General features: G+C 47.7%; 1 protein-coding gene across 5 annotated transcripts in view; it reads right to left on the bottom strand.

Annotated features, from left to right (window-relative positions):
* LOC119966551 (5'-AMP-activated protein kinase subunit gamma-2) overlaps positions 1-19,639 on the bottom strand; it is a 577,858-nt gene that overhangs the window by 122,920 nt on the left and 435,299 nt on the right. For 4 of the 5 annotated variants that reach the window (XM_038798441.1, XM_038798440.1, XM_038798439.1 and 1 more), the window contains one exon: positions 18,743-18,966. In XM_038798441.1, coding sequence (XP_038654369.1) covers positions 18,743-18,966 — 224 coding nt within the window. Of the gene's footprint in view, positions 1-10,229; positions 10,249-18,742; positions 18,967-19,639 lie in introns of those variants that run through there. The other variant, XM_038798444.1, reaches the window with a different exon arrangement.

Here is a 19,639-nt window from a genome sequence, read left to right as displayed (position 1 = left end):
CTCATCTTCCCACTTGCGCTTTACCTCCTCTATCTGGGTTCACTACCACTCCATGAGTTCTTTATAAATTTCCGAGACCCTCCCTTCCCCCACTCCCGATTTTGAAACTACCGTATCCTGTATCCCCTGTGGCGGTAGAAGAGGAAAGGTCGCAACCTGCCTTCATACAAAGTCTCTCAGCTGCAGATAGCAAAACCCATTCCCATCCGGCAGTTCAAACTCCTCCAAATCCTCGAAACAGGGAAAGCTCCCATCGATAAACAGGTCCCCCAGCCTCTCAATCCCTGCTCTGTGCCACCTCCAAAACCCCTCATCCAACCTCCCCGGGACAAACCGGTGATTGCCACAAATTGGAGCCCACACCGACGCTCCCTCCACTAAGTTAACATTATCCTTGACTGCCTTTGTTAACCATGGATCTTGCCTCTTTCTCGTGGAACCCCAATTTTTGATTGGGATAAACTCCTGCTGGGCCAGTTGTTTGAATATCTGCCACTGATCATCGACTGACCTGCATGTTAGTTTGTTTACCCAGTTCACCTTAGACAACTCCTCCCTCATACCATTATAATTGCCCTTTTTTAAGTTTAAGGCACTAGTTATAGACCTATGGCAAAAACATCTGGGCTGTTAGTTTGCGGCAGTCTCTTCCTCCCAGAGCAGTGGAGGCTGGGTCATATATTCAAGGCTAAGTTAGATAGAGTTTTGGTTGACTAGGGACTCGGAGGGTGTGTGTGTGTGTGTGTGTGTGTGTGGTGGGGGGGGGGGGGGGGGGGGGGGCAGTATTGACGAGAAATTGGAATTGAGGCCGCGATTAGATCAAACATGATATTAAACAAATGGTGAAGCAGGGTCAAGGGGCCAAATGGCCAACAACTGCTCCTAATTTTAGTGCTATTCTGTTAACATTGTCAATCAAAACAGAGCTCACAGCCCCGTTGGCAGTTGCATCAACAATCCCCGCTGAGCAGGATCCATTAGTGGTGTTTGAAGCTCAGTTAAGCATTCATAATGATATTCTATCACACAACAATGTGAATAAAACCTTTAAGAGCTGACGAGATTAAAAGAGTTGCAGTAGTTTGATGATGGCCATCTACCCTATTCTTTCAAAGGGTAAATATCTGACCAGGCTTTCAAAGATCAAAGCACAGTATCCAATTGACACATTAACGTCTGAATCTCCATTGTGTTGAATACAGAAGAGAACTTTATCCACTGGAGAAATTATGCTAATGCACGTGAACACTTTCAGAATGATGGTCAATTTAATGGGTCACAAAAGGTCCTGACTCCAGGATAGACGCACCCCTGGTTCAGAACCCCTCTGACTGGGCGTGAGCCATATCACCTTCAGAAACTTTCTGAAGCCAGCCTGACTCCATGAAATAAACACCCCCAAAATGGAGCTGCTGGCATTGGGATTGCTGTATACAGTTTAATGGACCACAACCTTATCATGAGACCTTGAAAATAGCAGAGGAAGAATGGGTCACAAATCCCGGAGTCGGGTTCCCCTGTCACTTTTCACTCTATCTGACATGGGTCTGCCCTGCCTTATGATGGCAAAATGTGGCTCACAGAGTCTAACCATCACTTAACACTAACCCCAGCTAATTCATACCTGTCGAATCCAGGACCTTGCGTTTGGCAAAGGTCAACTACACACCAGATAAAAGTCACTGAACCATTTGAAGAAAAGTAAGTTAATCAGTTTTCCTCTTCACATCATGCTGTAAACTGCCAGCAAGAACTACAACAAACAGAACTGAACCCAAAGTAGGGCACATCTGCGTATATATATATACACACACCTGGACACATGCTTCATTTGGACAGCTTTGGATTCAGCTTGCATACATAAAGTTCACAGAATATTTCCTTTATCTGTCTTAATTAGCTTCATAGTTCTTTTTTTTAAAACGCATTTTATTCAAACTTGTATCAAAGTAGGTTTCAGCAAAAAACACCCTGGGAAACATTCTTCCTAACAATCAACTATACAGTTTGTACAGATTCTTCTCCTTTTTCACCCCCCCACCCCCATTTTTCTCCTTTTTCACCCCCCCGCGACGAACAGCCCCTCAAACACGGCCACAAACATTCCTCACCTTTTCTCAAACTCTCCTGCTGAGCCCCTTAACTCATACTTTATCTTCTCTAACCGCAGGAAGTGATACAGGTCACCCAACCAAACCCCCGGTTGCGAAGCCAACCGCCACTCCAGCAAAATTTGTCGCCATGCAATCAGAGAGGCGAAGGCCAAGACATCGGCCTTCCTCCTCTCCATAGGCTCCGGCTTCTGTGAAACCCCAGATATCACCACCAAACGGTCCGGGTCCACTCCCTCTTCCACTATCCTGGCTAAGACCACTCCCGCCCAGAATCTTCCCAATTTTTCACAACTCCAGTGCATGATTCGCTGGCCCCTGCCCATACCTCTCACACTCATCTACTACCCCCTGAAAGAACCCACTCATTCTTGCCTGAGTCATATGCACCGTGTGCACCACCTTAAACTGTGTCAGGCTCATCCTTGCACAAGAGGAGGTCCCGTTTACCCTTCTCAGTGCCTCACTCCCATACTCCCCAACCAATCTCCATTTCCAACTCCGCTTCCCATTACTCCTTGATCTTAAGGGGCTGGTTAGCACACTGGGCTAAATCGCTGGCTTTGAAAGCAGACCAAGGCAGGCCAGCAGCACAGTTCGAATCCCGTAACAGCCTCCCCGAACAGGCGCCTGAATGTGGCGACTAGGGGCTTTTCACAGTAACTTCATTGAAGCCTACTCGTGACAATAAGCGATTTTCATTTTTCATCTTCACCAACAGCTCGCTTCCCTGCTCCCCCAGCCATTTATATATATCCCCAATTCTTCCCTCCCCTTCCACATCCAGAAGCAGCAGTCGCTCCAGCAGGGTATATTCCGGCAATCTAGGGAACCCCTTCCAGACCTTTCGTGCAAAGTCCCTAACCTGTAGATACCTGAACTCACTACCCCTAGCAGCTCTACCCTCTCCCTTAGCTCCTCCAGACTGGCGAACCCTTCCTCCAAATACAAATCCCTCACCTTGACCAGCCCCACTTCCCTCCACCTCCTGTATACACTATCCACCTCCCCCAGCTCTAACCCATGATTCTCGCACAGCGGCGTTAGCACCGGCATCCCTTCCATCCTAAAATGCCTCCTCAGCTGATTCCATTTCTTCACCGTGGACTGCACCACTGGGCTCCCTGAATACCTACTTGGAGCCATTGGCAATGCTGCCATCACCATAGCCCTCAAACTAGACCCCTTACAAGATTTCTCCTCCATCCTAACCCACTCTACCCCTTCTCCTTTCCACCACCGCCGCACCTTGTCCACATTTGCTGCCCAATAATAATGAAGCAAGTTTGGCAACGCCAAACGCTGCTGCCTCTGCCTCCGTAGCAGGGTCCTCCACACCCTCGGCACCTTCCCCGTCCATACAAAGTCCGAGATGATCGTGTCCATTTTTCAAAAACAGGCCTTTGGTATAAAGATCGGGAGAGCCTGAAAGATAAACAAGAATCCCTGCAGAATATTCATTTTCACCACTTGGACCCTCCCCGCCAACATTAAGTGCAGTGTATCCCACCTCTTAAGATCCTCCACCAGCTTTGTTAAGTTCCACTTATGGAGCCCCGTCCATTCCCGCACTACCTGAATCCCCAAGTACCTAAACCTATCCCTCGCTACCGTAAATGCCATTCCCCCTTAAATTAGCCCACTGTGCCAGCTCATTCACCGGGAATACCTTCCCATACTCTCCAATGGATCTGAAACATACAGCAAGAGGTCATCGGCAGAGAGCAACCCCCGATGCTCCCTCTGTCCCCTCATTATCCCCTGCCACTCTGCCGACCCCCTGAGAGCCATCGCCAATGGCTCTATGGCCAGCGCAAACAGCGGTGGCGACAGCGGGCACCCCTGCCTCATACCCTTGTTTAAGTCAAAGCTTCGTGAGCCCATATGATTCGTCCTGACCCTCACTCTTGGCGCCACATACAGCAACCGCACCCATGCCACAAATCTCGGCCCAAACCCAAAACTTCGAACAAATACCGCCACTCCACCCAATCACATGCTTTCTCCGCGTCCATGGACACCACCACCTCCGGTGGTTTATCTTCTGTTTTATCTTCTGCAACCAACCCCAGGACACAATCCTCCATCTTCCCCGCCAACAACTTAGCCAATACTTTCACATCCGTGTTCAATAGTGATATGGGTCTATATGACCCACATTCCACCGGATTCTTCTCTTTTTTGGGGGATTAGTGTGATTACTGCCTGCTTCATCGTCTCCGGCAACGCCCCCTTTTTCAGTGCTTCATTAAACGCCCCCAACAGTGTGGTGCCAGGTCCGTCACAAATTCCTTATAAAATTCTTCTGGGTACCCATCCAGCCCAGGGGCCTTGCCCGACTTCATACCCCTGATACTATCCAGCATCTCCCTCAGCCCCAGAAGAGGCTCCTCCAATGCCCGCCTCTTTGCTTCCTCCACCTGGGGAAATTCCAGCTCATCCAGAAACCCCCCACATGTCCCCTTCCTCTCCTCCTGGATCTGCCTCATAAAGGGGCCTCACGGTAGCATGGTGGTTAGCATCAATGCTTCACAGCTCCAGGGTCCCAGGTTCGATTCCCGGCTGGGTCACTGTCTGTGTGGAGTCTGCACGTCCTCCCCGTGTGTGCGTGGGTTTCCTCCGGGTGCTCCGGTTTCCTCCCACAGTCCAAAGATGTGCGGGTTAGGTGGATTGGCCATGCTAAATTGCCCGTAGTGTAAGGTTAATGGGGGGATTGTTGGGTTACGGGTATACAGGTTACGTGGGTTTAAGTAGGGTGATCATTGCTCGGCACAACATCGAGGGCTGAAGGGCCTGTTCTGTGCTGTACTGTTCTATGTTCTATGTTCTAAGTCCCTGGTAATATTCTATCTGAATGCCTCATTTATCTTCCCTGGCTCTGACACCACATCCCCAGCCCCAGTCCAGATCTTCAATATTTCCCTGGACGCAGCCTGCCTCTGCAGCTGGTGCGCCACCCATGTGTCTCGCCTTCTCCCCATACTCGTATTGCACCCCTCTTGCCCTACGCAGTTGCCCGACCGCCCTCCCCGCTGTCAGCCTGTCAAATTGCCCCGCAACTTTTTGTCTTCATAATTCTTGCGGATTGAGTGCCTTCCTGGGTTAAATATTACATTCAGCGATTTAAGCATTTCGAAACTTCTGCTTTGAACTAAAAACACACGATGACTAGAATTCTGTCAACGGCACTCTGTCCCTGACATTGTAACCGGAACGATGTGTTCCTTACGCTCTCGCTCTCTTTTTCCCATGCGATTATAATTAAAATCCGAAGTGCTGGTGGTTTCAGAGAAAGCCTGTGCGATTTGCGGGAGGGGAAACTTTGCACTGGTGAAACCTGGTGACAGCTGACAATGCAGTGGGTATGGGTGGGCAAAACAGAGAGGCTCTGAATCATGGCCTTAACTGTTTTGCCCAATCTCACTGCTGTTATCATGCAACGTGAGAGCACAAAGGCGGCGCGATTGTTTCTCACAGTTAAATTTCACTTGTAAATATTTTACATTACATTACATTGGCCTTACTTTATTCAAGTGTGCATCATTGTTATTTGTTACCACTAGCGAGCTAAATGTACTGATATGCCTCATGGTGGCCATGCATTGATGCTTACAAGAGAATTAGAAATTTCCTTTATTGTGGAAGATACAATGGTGTGTTTTTTTCTCTGTTCAAGTGGGGTGAGAGGGCAGCAAGCCACTCCTTCAGCCTACTTGATAACCCTTGGTAAATGTACAACCTTTCAGAGGATAAACGTCCCTGACACGGTTTACTTAACATAGGCAATCATGTCGGACTTTTCAAAACATTGTTCGCTCACATCTAATCTTCCTAGATTGGACAGGCATAAGAAGAATACAGGCTGACAAGAGAGGTCATTAAGCTCTAACCACAAATACGTCAAGCAATTTCAACTAAACGCCAATAAATAAAAAGTTAATATAAGTGCCACATGCCATTGTTCCATTACAGGAGACTGTTGCTTTATGCTGAAGAAGGTGAGATTTTTAAAAAAAACTATCCAATATTGACATTTCCTAACAAATGTACGTTTGTGATGAATCAAATGGAATAATTGCATTCTGATTCGGAACAAGCCAAAATAATTTATTCTCCTTTCATCTGCACTTTTCTTCCTTTGCTGAAGACAAGAGGCCAATATTGCGAAAGGTCCTACAGAAGCTTGTAACAGATAGTTCATGTGAGTTCAAGCAGTATCAGTCAGCTCTTCAAAAGTGGGGATTTTGTCCTCACACACGTACCTGTTCCAGCAAGAGTCATCTGATAGCAGTCAGCTCCAAACCCAGGGTCACTGCAGACCAATCGCAGAAGCATACAGCACAGGAGGCCATTCGGCCCATTGTGGCCATTACTCATGCTGCCCTGCTCTTTCCCCATACCTCTGCTAATATTTCCCTGATCAAGCATTTCTACATCCTTTTTTTTAAAGTTGCGACTGGATCTGCTTCAACCTTTAGATAGAGTGTGTTCCAAATCAAACCACTCACTCTGAAAAAAACTCATTTCCCTCTTTAGCTCTTTAGTGAATTATCCTCAAACCGTGTCCTCTGGTTACTGATCCTCTTGCCAGTGGAAATAGGATGTCTGTTCTCTCAGTTGATAGTAATAATCCTCCGGTAATTAACTCTTCCCTCAACTCAGTATATTTTACGTGCAAAAACCATCAATTGTGAAAGAAAGAAGACTCGCACTTGTCGTCAATTAACCACTTCTGGAAGGGTAAACAGAGCAAGAGATAGATCCATGACATCAGATAGCAAGGGCATGACTGAGCGGTTAATGACTTGTTCTACATGATTCTGGCCGAGGGAGAAATGTGAGACAAGACAGGGTGAAAGTCCCATCTGAGCTGTCTTTTATGTCCACCTGTAACGGAGGCCCTGGTTTAATGTCACGTCCAAAAGACGCGTGAAGTAGTTAGCACATTCAAAAGATTGTTTAAATGTTCCTAAATCTATACGTTGGATTTCATTTCATTTCAAAACATCTGCTTTGAAGGTTTTTCTTTTCTGGATTGGCGGGCCTACCTTATATCTATATGTATCAGTCAGCTGGGATATGGTAGACACATAATGGCAATTTGGCTGCTGGAATATGTATGAATCTCATGTGCGAGGATTTGGAGAGTACATGAAGAATGGTAGGCCCGAATCACTTTCCAATTATATAAATTATCGGGCACAATTCACCCATTGCTTTGCACCCGGCGCGGACCTGAGCGTATCGGTGGTGAATAGTGGGAAATGCCAAAATCGAAATCACCCGCCAGCTCCCGATGGCGAATTCTAGATCGCGCCCCCCAAAATGGCGAGAATATCATTAACCCATATGAGCATTCACTTGAATATCATTAGCAAGATTTAAGTCAAATGCAGCGGCCTCCCTGGAATTACTAAACGACGCTCCAGCGAGAAATCATGTGGGCGTCGTTTAGTACTCCTTTTTAAAAACGTGAAGCTGGTGCAATGGCCTCCGAGGGGGAGTGAGGAGGTGAGTAGCCATGTCCATTTTCTGGCATGCAGCAATCCACTCCCTATGACAGTGACCAGCTTCACAGCTGAAGGCTACTGCTAATGAGGAATTGGCCTTGTTAGTTGTGAGAGCACTTCCCAGCTGCAGGTTGTGTTTGCTGCTTGCTCCTGCTGGGGGCTGCAGATGCCTGGAGGCTGCTGTAGCTGAGAGTTTGTTTGCTGCTTGGTGCTGCCTTTTCTGCTTGCCTACTGCCTCTTCCCCCATGGGCTTACTTACTGCTTTCTGGGTGGAGGAAAGGAAGAAAGAAGGTAGTTGTCTTTCGGTCTCTTTTACCTGGAGTGTGGCGAGTGGAGGAATTTGGCGGGCCTTCTACTGGGCTGAGGATGCAGGAGAGCTTCCTCCAGCAGTTAGTGGATGTTTTTGAAGACCTGTTTTGAGTGTTGACTGTGTATTCTGTTCTGGACTGGTGGGTCGCCATTACTGCCCCCTGTGTTCCTGTGTCCCGGTCCTCGGACAGGGTGATATGGTAGATCAGAAGCTGATACTGCAGGAGAGGCTGGCGGCGGCACGGCTCGACAGTGCAGCCCGGAGGTTGAGCCGGGACACTTTCATGGTCTACCGGTCACTTTATATGTTCAGTAACCATCTGCTGCTCCCATAATGGGAGCCATGTGGGCCACTGGTGTTCCTTGTTTTCCTTTTATCGGGGGGAATTGTATGATGGATACCATGTAACTGCGGATTATCTTTTTGCCAGTTGCAGCTCCTCCTGCCCAATTGGCTTTGGAGTCGCTGGACGACGTTGCCATTGCTGGAGAGGGGGTGGTGGTTTCCATTCTCTCTCCCTCCTCCGCTCTGCTCCAGGTTGGTGTGACCTTCTAGTGGTTTGCTTACCAAGTGGCTTTCCACTGATGCAGATCCACTGTGGGGGCTGCGGCAGCGGGGCAAGGGGAGGGGGGGCGGGGCGAGGGGGAGGTGGTATTGTTTATTTGCCACACATCTCGCTTCTACAGCCTGGATCCCGGCAGATTAGCAGTGCTGGAGAAGGGGTGGGGTGTTCTCTCTCTTTCTTCTGCTGTGCCCCGTGTCGGTGTCCTTTTCCAGTCGTTAGTATTGCTTCTGAGCACCTTTCCACCGAAGCGGGTCTGCTGCTGGGGCTATTGTGGGGGGGGGGATTGTATTTTTTATTTGTTTTTGTCTCGTTTAGTCTTCGGTGCGCCACTGGGCTGGTCTGGGCTTGGCTGGGCAGGTGGGCATTCCAACTTGGGGAGGAGGGGGAGAGGGGGGAATTGTGAGCGTGTTCTGATTCCCAAGTGATTGGTAAACTCATTGCATTGTCTGTAGTATTTTGATACTGTCAACAAACTAGAATATGTGCAGGTTGTGTTTACTGCTTGCTGGGGGGTTGGGCTTGGGAATGTGAAGGGTTGGCAGGTGTAACTGATGCCAGGAGAGAGGTGGTAATTTACCCTTGCACCTTGGTGGAGGTCGTTGATCTTTTTCTGGCGTTGGACGCCGTTTCTCCTGGTCATTCTGCTCGAACAGACAGCCGCTGCCTCCCAGGCGGCATTACGGACCCTGCTGCTGGTTTTCAGACCCCTCTCGGGAGAACAGGATATCCCACCCACTTTTCTGCAGCGTCGAGAAGCCAGGCCAGGTCGGCATCCCCAAAGCGAGGAGCAGGTCTGCGCGCTGCCATGCTTGTGTGTTGACTGGGAGTGAGTGGTGAGGGAGCGTTTAAAATGCCTTGTTAGCGGCGAGAAGCTGCTGTGCGAGCCATGCGTATCAGACAGTGAGACAGCCAGTAATGGCGAGAAGCTCGCGGGGGCTCAGTGCCGTTGAATACGGGCTGCGATCTCGCCAAAGTGGCTGTTGAGAAACACCCTGCCAAAAGCGCCCAAAATGACACTTGGAAATGTTTCCGCTGAATTGCACTCATTGTGTCACTTCACACAAACCACTTCAAGTATCTAAAAATGCCATCATAGAAAGAGAAGGGTTTTCATCCCACCTGGGAAGAATCCCAGTCCCTGGTGCCAAAAAGGACAGTGTTCATTCTAATCTACTGTTTAATCTTTAGAATAATAACTTGTCTGAAAGCTCACAATCGTCTTGATGGAAATGAACCAGCAAAGCCGGTATTCTATAAACTGCTAAGAGCACCAAATTTGCCAAGAGTTCATTATTCACACCAACAGCGATTTAAATTATCCATACACTTAACAGTACATAATACAGAAAGTGTGCATTATCATTTGGATGGATATAGAGGGTTTCAGGCTTCAAGTTAAATGCCTAAACCCTGTACTGATACAGCAGATTCCTGCAGTAAGCTCACAGGATCAGAGCATCAAAAGAAATTCCCGGTACCAAATACCATGACTCATGGTTATGTAATATTTGCAAGTTGATTTCTCTGTAGATATATTTCACAACGAGTGTGCAGTTCAAATCAAATCTTTCTTCTGACATTTGGGATGACTGAAGTCGAACTCTGTGTGGATATAGAAGTATACAGTGTGCAGAGGATCAGCAAAGTCGCCTTTTAATCCAGCATTTATAGGTCAGCTGGTCTATCTGTGACTCGAGCCCACACAATCTGTTCCCCAAATAAAAAATACTCACAAATGCGTCATCGGTTTCCAACCCCCACTCCAGAGCCTTGAGCACATAATCTAGGCTAACGCTTTCAATCCGCTGGTGAAGGGTTGCTGCATTGCTCGAGCTGCCGAGTGACACTTCAAACAGAGGCCCTGCCTTTCCTCTTCAGCTGGCTGCGAAAGATTCCCAGGTGGTACATTGGCGGATCTCCCAGTTTTCCTGGCCAATATTCATCTCTCAACCATCATCGTTAAAACACAATTTATCTGGTCATTATTGCATTGCTCTTTGTGGGAGATTTGTGTGTGCACGTGAGTTGCCATGCTTCCTACAGCGCAACAGTGACTCCATTTCTAACGTATCTCACTGGCTCTAAAGTCCTTTAGCCCGGCCTGAGGTCCTGAATGGCAATGTACAAATACAAGTCATTCTTCCTGCCTCTCCGACTGTCGACACAAGCCAATTTCAAGATTTTTTAAGCCCTGCAGCAGGATCCTTTAGGGATAAACTAAACTGCTTAAATAAAAATACACAATCACATTGCAAGGTTCCATTTACAAAACATTTTGTTGAATCGGAGACTCAAAGAGTGCCAGGGAAAAGAAACGGTTCATCTTTAAATAGAGTGCATCAATCGCATTATTTTTTGATCAAGTGCAATTTAAAATAATGTAATTGAGCAAAGATATTTAATCATGTGCGAAACAACAAGTGACAACAGCGAGGCAAGATGTGCAACAGATTTTTCCCTGAAGATAACAAGAGTTTCAGCTCCAGTGCTCAGAAACAAAGAGGCTTGCTTCACCACCACCACCACCACCACTGCCAGCCCCCATGCCCTTTCCAAAAGATAGTGGTCGGTTTACAAGGTCAAGCTCCAGATCACTTCGCAATTAAGTACAAAATCACAAAGCTCAAGTACCAGACCTGCCCTTTGCATGGACTGTTTTTACCGTAGCCGGCAGAGCTTCCTGGTTTTTTTTGTCTCTGACTGGTTGAGTGAACAAATGGAGCAATCTGCAAAAGGTGACAAAGCAACAAGGGGACAAAAAAGGAATGAAATATTGCACTTCTTAGGACTCTACACAGATGATCAGTGGAAAGGACCCGAAACTCTTTAATAATTGAAACGATGCAGCACTGTCCTTCTACCTGTTCAAGGAGAAGCACAATTTATGCAACTACTGGTGAATCCCTCATGACATTAATGATCGACTCAAGTCAAAGTAAAATTCCCTCATCAGTGATGTTGCCGGTTTGGATTTGGGGATCCGATGTCTCTGGAGCTTAAGTTTCATTTAGAACAGTATTGTCCAATATGTTAGCCATTAGTCATATGGAGAAAACTGTATTTTTTATATTTGTGTAAAGCAATATAATTTGTTCCAATATTACTGTGGGGTACTGTGAAGCTGGCTTGTGGGGGCCGTCTGTGTATCTTTGTGCCTGTGAGAGATGAATATAATTAAACTGAAGGCAGTCAGGCTGAAAGGGTTAAATCATCAAAAGGGTTAGGTGTAAAATAAGGCATTTGAAGTGGAGATGAGCAAAGCTAAAATTGGATACAATACAACATGAATGGGAACTTGCATTAGGAGATAAGTGAGGAGTTGACGTTTTAGTTGTTGAATTTCAAAGAGAAATAAAAGGAAGTTTGGCATTCATCAAAGATCATGGGCGGGATTCTCCTTTCGCTGGACTAAGTCCCCACGCCGGTGGGAAAACTGGAGCGAACCACTCCGGCGTCAACAGCCACTGAAAGTGCAGAATTCTCTGCACTTCCTAGGTGGACGGCGGAGTGGTTGGCGCCGTGCCAGCCTGCGCCGAAGGGACTGCGCAAGTTAGCGCATGCGCCGAAGGGCCGGCGTGATCTCACGCATGCGCAGAACTGCTGGCGTAGTTCCGCGCATGCGCAGACCGGCCAGCGTATTCTGGCACATGCGCAGGGGGTTGTCTTCTCCGCGCCAGCAATGGCGGAGCCCTACAGGGGCCGGCGCCGAAGGAAGGAGTGCCCCCACGGCACAGGCCCGTGCGCAGATCGGTGGGCCCCGATCGCGGGCTATGCCACAGCGCCCCCCCCCCCCCCCCCCCGAGGACCGCACCAGCCGACTTACCTGCCAGGTCCCGCCATGTGGGACCATGTCCAATCCACGCCGGCGGGACTAGCCAGAAACGGACACCCGCCTGGCCCATCGGGGCCCGGAGAATTGCCGGAAGGGGCCGCTGCCAACGGCCCCCGACCGGCGTGGTGTGAACCCCGCCCGAAAACTGGCGCCGGAGAATACGGGATTCGCGCCGCCCCCCAAGGATTCTCTGACCCGGCGGGGGTTCGGAGAATCCCGCTGCATAAATAAATAAAGCAAAGTATTAAGTTCTCATGAAAGTCGTGGCTATGAAGACAACATGAAATATTTTTTATATTCTGGGAAGGTTAATTCCAAAGAGAATTAAGAATAATTAGTTTAAGGTTGAAAGAGAAATATTTAAGAAAAGATTGAAAACTGTGTTTGGTGGAATGCCAGCCATGCAACTTGAAGAGTGTACTGTGCTGGGTCAGACGTGTGAAGTAAGAAGCATCTAGTCACACCACAGAGATGTGTTTGATTGCTCTAGATGGCTCGGGTTTGTTACAAGCCTTGGTTTTCTATTGTTGAGTGAGATGGAGAGGGAAGCCCTGTGAAATACATTTCCTGCAGCAACAGTGTGTGCCTTGAAGTAATATTACTGGAATTTTGAGATTAAGAATCTATAGGGAGTGTTGCTTGGAAAATGGTGTTTATTTGTGAGTCTAAAATTGGAAATATTTAGCAAAATGCTTGTAAGACTAATTTTAGCTGTGTGTATGCAATCTTGTGTGTTTAAGTTTTCTTTTCTCTTACTAATAAGTGCTTTAGCTGAATATTTAAAAATCTCCAAAAGTGGTATTGGAATCTTTAAAATCACTGGCCTCAAACTCGGGTGGGAAAGCCTCCATCGGAAGTCACCGTCTGACTGGCCACCTTCTGACTGGGGGGTGCCCTCCCTTCTTGGACTGGACACCTCCCAACCTCAACCAGGCATCCCAAACATTCAGGCCTTGAGATCGTCTAACCTCAGAAATGCAATGCATTCTCTATCTCCCTTCAAATAAAAAGCCTTTTCCCTTATTAAAGCAGAACTGCAGGTTGAATTGCTGGATCAGAATTATGATAGTGCCAGTTTCTGCATCCTGCTTGTAGAGGAAGACATAAGGCTATAGAAAGACAGCAGGGTAGCGTTATTCATTATTCCTTAGGGTATACAGCCAACTGATGCCCAACCTCAACGGTTTGCCTCTTGGATTCCTCACTCAACAGATGCCGCGATTGGGTGAGATGGTTTCTCGCAGAGAACCTAAAATGTAGCAGGCCTCTAACGCACCTCTTTAATGCCAGCTCTACAGTAGTGCCAACAGATTTCCTGCAAATCTTTCAGATCAAGTAGGAATCATATTTAAGGAAAAGGCAACGTGGCTATCATATTGAATACTGGGTGAGTGGCTATGAAAGTGGTTTGGGTGGCAAGGGACTATGAGGTGGCAAGGGAGGGCACCCCCAGTCAGAAGGTGGCCAGTCAGAAGGTGACTTCCGATGGAGGCTTTCCCACCCGAGTTTGAGGCCAGTGATTTTAAAGTAAGAAGTCTTACAACACCAGGTTAAAGTCCAACAGGTTTGTTTCAAACACGAGCTTTCGGAGCGCAGCTGCGCTCTGAAAGCTCGTGTTTGAAACAAACCTGTTGGACTTTAACCTGGTGTTGTAAGACTTCTGATTGTGCTCACCCCAGTCCAACGCCGGCATCTCCACATAGTGATTTTAAAGATTCCAATACCACTTTTGGAGATTTTAAAATATTCAGCTAAAGCACTTATTAATATGACAAAAAAAACATTCCCAAAACAGGAAAACTGCGGCCTGTGTTACTGAACCCAGATAGGGTTTTTTCTAAAGTCATTCTTAAGATTTGGCATCATCAGAAAGACCACCCTTTATTGGTATGTTTGCCCATAAAAAGGTAGCCTTTTTCTTCAACCTCTGATGTTTTAAGGACTGGGGTAACTGATTTAAGGCACTGGGCAAGAGATGCAAAAGGCATGTGAGGAAGAACAGTTCTACACAGCAAGCGGTAATGACCTGGGAGTCGCTGCCTATGAGACTGGTGGAAGTGGAGACGGAGAATGATTTCAGGAAATTGGATAGTTTCTTGAGAAATAAACATGCAGAGCGTGGGGAATAGAGCGGGATAAAGATTGACTGGATTTCTCCATGGAGAGCTATCATGGACTCAATGTGCTAAATGGCCTCCTTCAGAACCATACCTGACTCTATGGGCTGGATTTTCGCTACTGAGGCGAGTGGCTTGAGTTGCTACATTTCTTGACTTGGCAGACCTGACTTCATATAAAGGGGCTTCATCACCTGCAATTTTCACTCCTGACAGGGAGGGGTGGGATTGAGTGAGGCCTGCGGGCGCCTGAAGCAGGTCCCCAGGAGGTGATTGGTGGGGCAGGCTAGTCAGAAGGTCTGCCTTGGTTCTCTGGGACTTTGTTCAGGCTGTTTTAAGCCTTGTTAGGCCCTCTGGGCATCACCCCTCACACCCTGTCGCCACTCCCTTCCCACCTCATAGCCCCTTGCCATCCAAGCCACTTTAATAGCCACTCACCCAGTATTCAACATGGATGGACTGTTGTACACCACTTTTAAGTATGCATGTCCCACGGAGTGGATCGTTAACACACAAGACACTAACATTCAATAAAGTGCAAACGCAAAAATGCAAGTTTCTTTCACAATATGGCAATGTCCCTATCCACGCTATAATCTTCCATGCATGCCAAACATGAGGTGTGCAGGTACATTCAGCACTCTGACTGAGCTGGTCTCAACAATAATAATGATGCACACATGAATAAAGTGTGGAGAAAACAACCCAGACTTCTAACAATCTAATAAGAGTCCTCACTTGAAACCCATTCTAAAGGCAGAATTTTGACACTGGCAGGCTGATCCCAACAGCTGGATAAGAAATAGATGCCACTCCCATTCATTTGCTTTTCGCTGCTTCCTGCACAATTTTACAATGAAAATGTAAAGTGCCGGTGATGTGCATGGGGGCATGTGCTATCATATGGGGAAGCTTTTCATGGTGAAACACGCTGACAATACTGTAGCTGTGGACGGGCCATAAAAGAGCGTTCTCGACAAACAGGGAGGCACTGCACCACGGCCACAAATTTCCTGCCAAACCCGCTTACCATTAACACAAGACGTACTGAGGGGACAAAGGCGGCAAAATTTAATTTCACTTGCAAAAATTTCACATTACAGTTGTTTTACTTTAATTGTCTGCCTCCGTCAGTGGCTTCCTTTTAACATCGGTGTCCCCCCCCCCCCCCAAAAAAAAGGTCTGGCCCCTGCAGGTGCTCCACTAATACGCTCTCGCCCTGGGACCCTGCCCCCTCCAAATCCCATCTGGTCCTGGACACCTGAGACTGCATGCAGTACCAGTCCCCCCCACTGCAGTTTGTGGCACTGCAGAGACAGGTGAGCTGCCAACCAACCTGATTGGCTGGCAGCCCTCTGAGGCAGGACTGCCTCCGGAGTGAGAGGCAGAATTCCCACCTCCAGCCAACTAACGCTTGATGAGAGTGTAAAATGGCCGCCGGGCAGGCAGAATAGAAAAAAAATAGAAAATCGCTTATTGTCACAATGAAGTTACTGTGAAAAGCCCCTAGTCGCCACATTCCAGAGCCTGTCCGGGGAGGCTGGTACGGGAATCGAACTGTGCTGTTGGCCTGTTGTAAAAGCCAGCGATTTAGCCCAGTGAGCTAAACCAGCCCCTATGTTATTAGTTATGTTATGTTAATTAGCAGGGGATGTGTTCCCTGCCTATTCCTCGGGTGGCAGGAAGGGAAATCCCTGCACCCGAAAAATCCTAGCCGAAGTTGTGTTTTTAAGTTCACTCTTAATTGAATGTTCATGTTAATGTCCTGTGCTGTACTCGCCATTCTGTACACATGTTTGATTAAAGCTGGCACCCAACAGTTGGCTTTGCGCAGTTGTGAATAATGCTGAATGGCAGCTTGCATGGAGGCTCAGACCCAGCAATGGTGAGTCAGTGATGATGCTGTAGAGTGGGGTCAGGGACATGGAGGAATGAAGTGGTAAAGATCTGATGTCCTGGGTGTGATGAAGCAGAGGTGGGAACAGCCATAGAATCATACAATCCCTACTGTGCAGAAGGAGGCCCATCGAGTCTGTACTGACCTTCTGAAAGAACACCCTAACTTGGCGCACTCCCCTGCCCTATCCCTGTAACCCCACCTAACCTGCACATAAGCGGCAATTTAGCGTGGCCAATCTACCTAACCCGCCCATCTTTGGACTGTGGGAGGAAACCGGAGCACCCGGTGGAAATCCACACAGACACAGGGAGAACGTGCAAGATCCACACAGATGGTCACCTGAGGCCGGATTGAACCCTGTTGCTGTGAGGCAGCAATGCCAACCACTGTGCCACCGCCCTCGGTCAAGGTAATAAATTGGGAGGCCCAAAAGGCGATATCAGTACAGTCCATATGTGCCCACATGGCTGAACCTGCATGCCCAGCTGACCCTCCCTTCGATACATTGTAAACAACATTGTCTGAGAACACTCTCAGTGGGCCTAATTTGAATGTTGTAGATTAACTCAAAGCCCTGTAAGGACTCTGCCAGCCAACACCACGAGATGGACCCACCCGTGGACAGTAACGACACCACTTTGTTGCCCCTCACGTTCTTACTTTGACTGACTGTTCCTACCACCCTCCACCAGCAGGAGGAGACAAATATCCCATCAGTCCGGGTTGGATCTGAATCCGGGACTGAAAGGCCAGTGCACAAGTAATTCCCCCACAAACTGCAGCGAGCTGCTGGTGCCTCTGGGTTCACACTGGGTCTACAGTGATTTGAATCTTAACTTTATGAATGTTGTGCTCAGACTTCCTTCATAAACGAACATGACCATTGTTCAGTCATTCTCTGGCACAAACACCTCCTCCTGCAATGTGGATAATCCTTCTGCTATTAATACGATTTAAAGGTATTAACTAACATTTAACCTCTAATCTTCTTTCAAGAAGTAGTAGACTAATTCAGGTAGCAACTGAAGCCAAGTTTATGGCAGAAACAAACAGCAGTTCGCATTTCTATTATTGGCTGATCCTATAGCTGGGCACTGGGTTACATCTCAAATTGCCCACAGGGGAATACTCTGTATAAATGGCATCAAGGGGCTGATAGTGAGGGGCATCTACTACATCTCCCCAATTTCGTCCAAGTTCTGTTGCTTAGTAGGGCTACTCATCGTAGAAGGTTTGCGGGGAGTGCCACACACAATGCAGGAAGATTGTACATCTCATTGGCTGCAAAGGTGTAGAATCAAGGTAGTGCCAGTCAGTGTGCTTCGAAATGTCAACTAAATCTGACCATTAACCTGCCAGGGTGGCATGGTGGCACAGTGGTTAGCACTGCTGCCTCCATGGGTCCCGGGTTAAATTCCAGCCTCGGGTGACTGTCTGTGTCGAGTTTGCACTTTCTCCCCGTGTCTGCGTGGGTTTCCCCCCACAGTCCAAAGATGTGCCAGTTAGATGGATTTGCCATGCTAAATTGCCCCTTAGTATCCAAAAAGGTTAGGTGGGATTACTGGGTTATGGGTAAAGGGTGGAGGTATGGGATTAGGTAGGGTGCTCTTTCAAAGGGCCGGTGCAGACTCAATAGGCCTTCTTACACTGTAGGGATTCTATGATTCTAAGATAATGTAGACAATGGCAAATCCGCAAGGCCCCCATGTTAAACAAAGTCACGTGCAGGCTTCTACCAGTGTCCAGTTGCCAAGTCCTGTGGCGATGGAGAATTGGTGATGAGGACATGGCTGTGAACCTGCGAGTCCCTGGTCAAGATTCTGCACACAGGTGGCAGATGCATGAAGATAGATGGGCACCTGTGCTGGGTCAGAGGTGTCTATGGCAGATCTTGTTAGCATGGAGGAACTCGGGCCTCCCAAAGGCAGGGGTGTAGGTTAGTAACATGGCTGGTTTTCTCAGGCTTGAGAAGATCAAGTTCAACCTGAGGGGATTGATGCTAGGGTTTGCCCGGAGGTGGCAGCCGTTTATTAGACACACTTACACATACCTACCTACTCACTTACCAATACATACTCACATACACACTCACTCATACTTACACTTACGTTCTCACACACACTCACTCACAGATTCACTGCCGCTCACTTACACCAACACACTGACTAACTGACAGCTGACTAACTGTCCGATTAACACACTCACCATCATACTCCTCACTCACTCACCCACCCACTCACTCACATTCACTCCCTGCCACGCACTCAGGGGAACACATTACTACTACTGCTATGGTTAAAATTCTAAATACCCGCCTTCAACACGCGTGCGCTTTGTTGATTTGAGTCTGCTGTAAAGTAGCACAAAAAGCCACAAAGCCAGTTATGACATACTTACAGGTTTTGAGGTAGCATTGGAGCTGGCCAGGGGTACCAGTGGTTTGGCTGCCACAACAGGTGGGGGTGGGGCCACTGGAAGAGTGAATCGCTGCCCTGTGTCTGGCGGTGAAGAGTAGGAACGGGACCGAGCATCCAAGCGCTCAGGTTCCTGTTTGTAGGATTCCAGGGGGAAGGCTGACTTGGTGGATTGTACTGGTGTGGAGGGAGTAGAGAGTCCCGAGGCTATGGAGAGGGAAAGAAAAGAACAGAATTATTACAACAACTGCAGAAGGACATTTTTGTTAAAAAAAAAGGTTATTTCTTCCCCACAAGTAACACAGATTGAGATGCAATTTAGCGATTTAAAAAAAAGAAAGTAAATCACGGTGGGCGAGATTTTCTGGCCGCGCCCGCCCGGCGACCAGAGAATCCCTCCCAAGATCAATGGACTTTTCCATTGCGTCTGGCCCGTGGCGATCTTGTTGGAAGAATCCAGCCAATTACTGCACTTCTTCACACCCTGGAATGGTAATAACCCATCACTTCATGGAGTTACAATGCAGAAACAGGCCATTCGGCCCAACTGGTCTGTGCTGGTGTTTACTCTAACCACTCTCTGGGCAAATACATTTCTCCTGATACCCCTATTGAGTGACCGCCTTGTCTTTATGACCCCTACCTTCTGATCCCTCCCACAACTGTAAATATACTCTCTGTTCTATCCTATTGAATCCCTTCATTGTTTTAAAAAACGCATGTCTTCCTAGCGAAAAGAGCCCCAGCCCAGGACTTTGTTGGTGTCACTCCTTCCCGGGTCATAAGGTTTCCAAAACTGTTTTATTCTATGATGACAGTTACACCTTTAAAGCCTGCTGCACAATCACTCTCAGTGACAGTCATTATTTTAATGATAAAT

This window comes from Scyliorhinus canicula, chromosome 5 (assembly GCF_902713615.1).
Source record: "Scyliorhinus canicula chromosome 5, sScyCan1.1, whole genome shotgun sequence".
NCBI lineage: Eukaryota > Metazoa > Chordata > Chondrichthyes > Carcharhiniformes > Scyliorhinidae > Scyliorhinus > Scyliorhinus canicula.
This window is presented reverse-complemented; position numbering and strand designations above follow the sequence as displayed.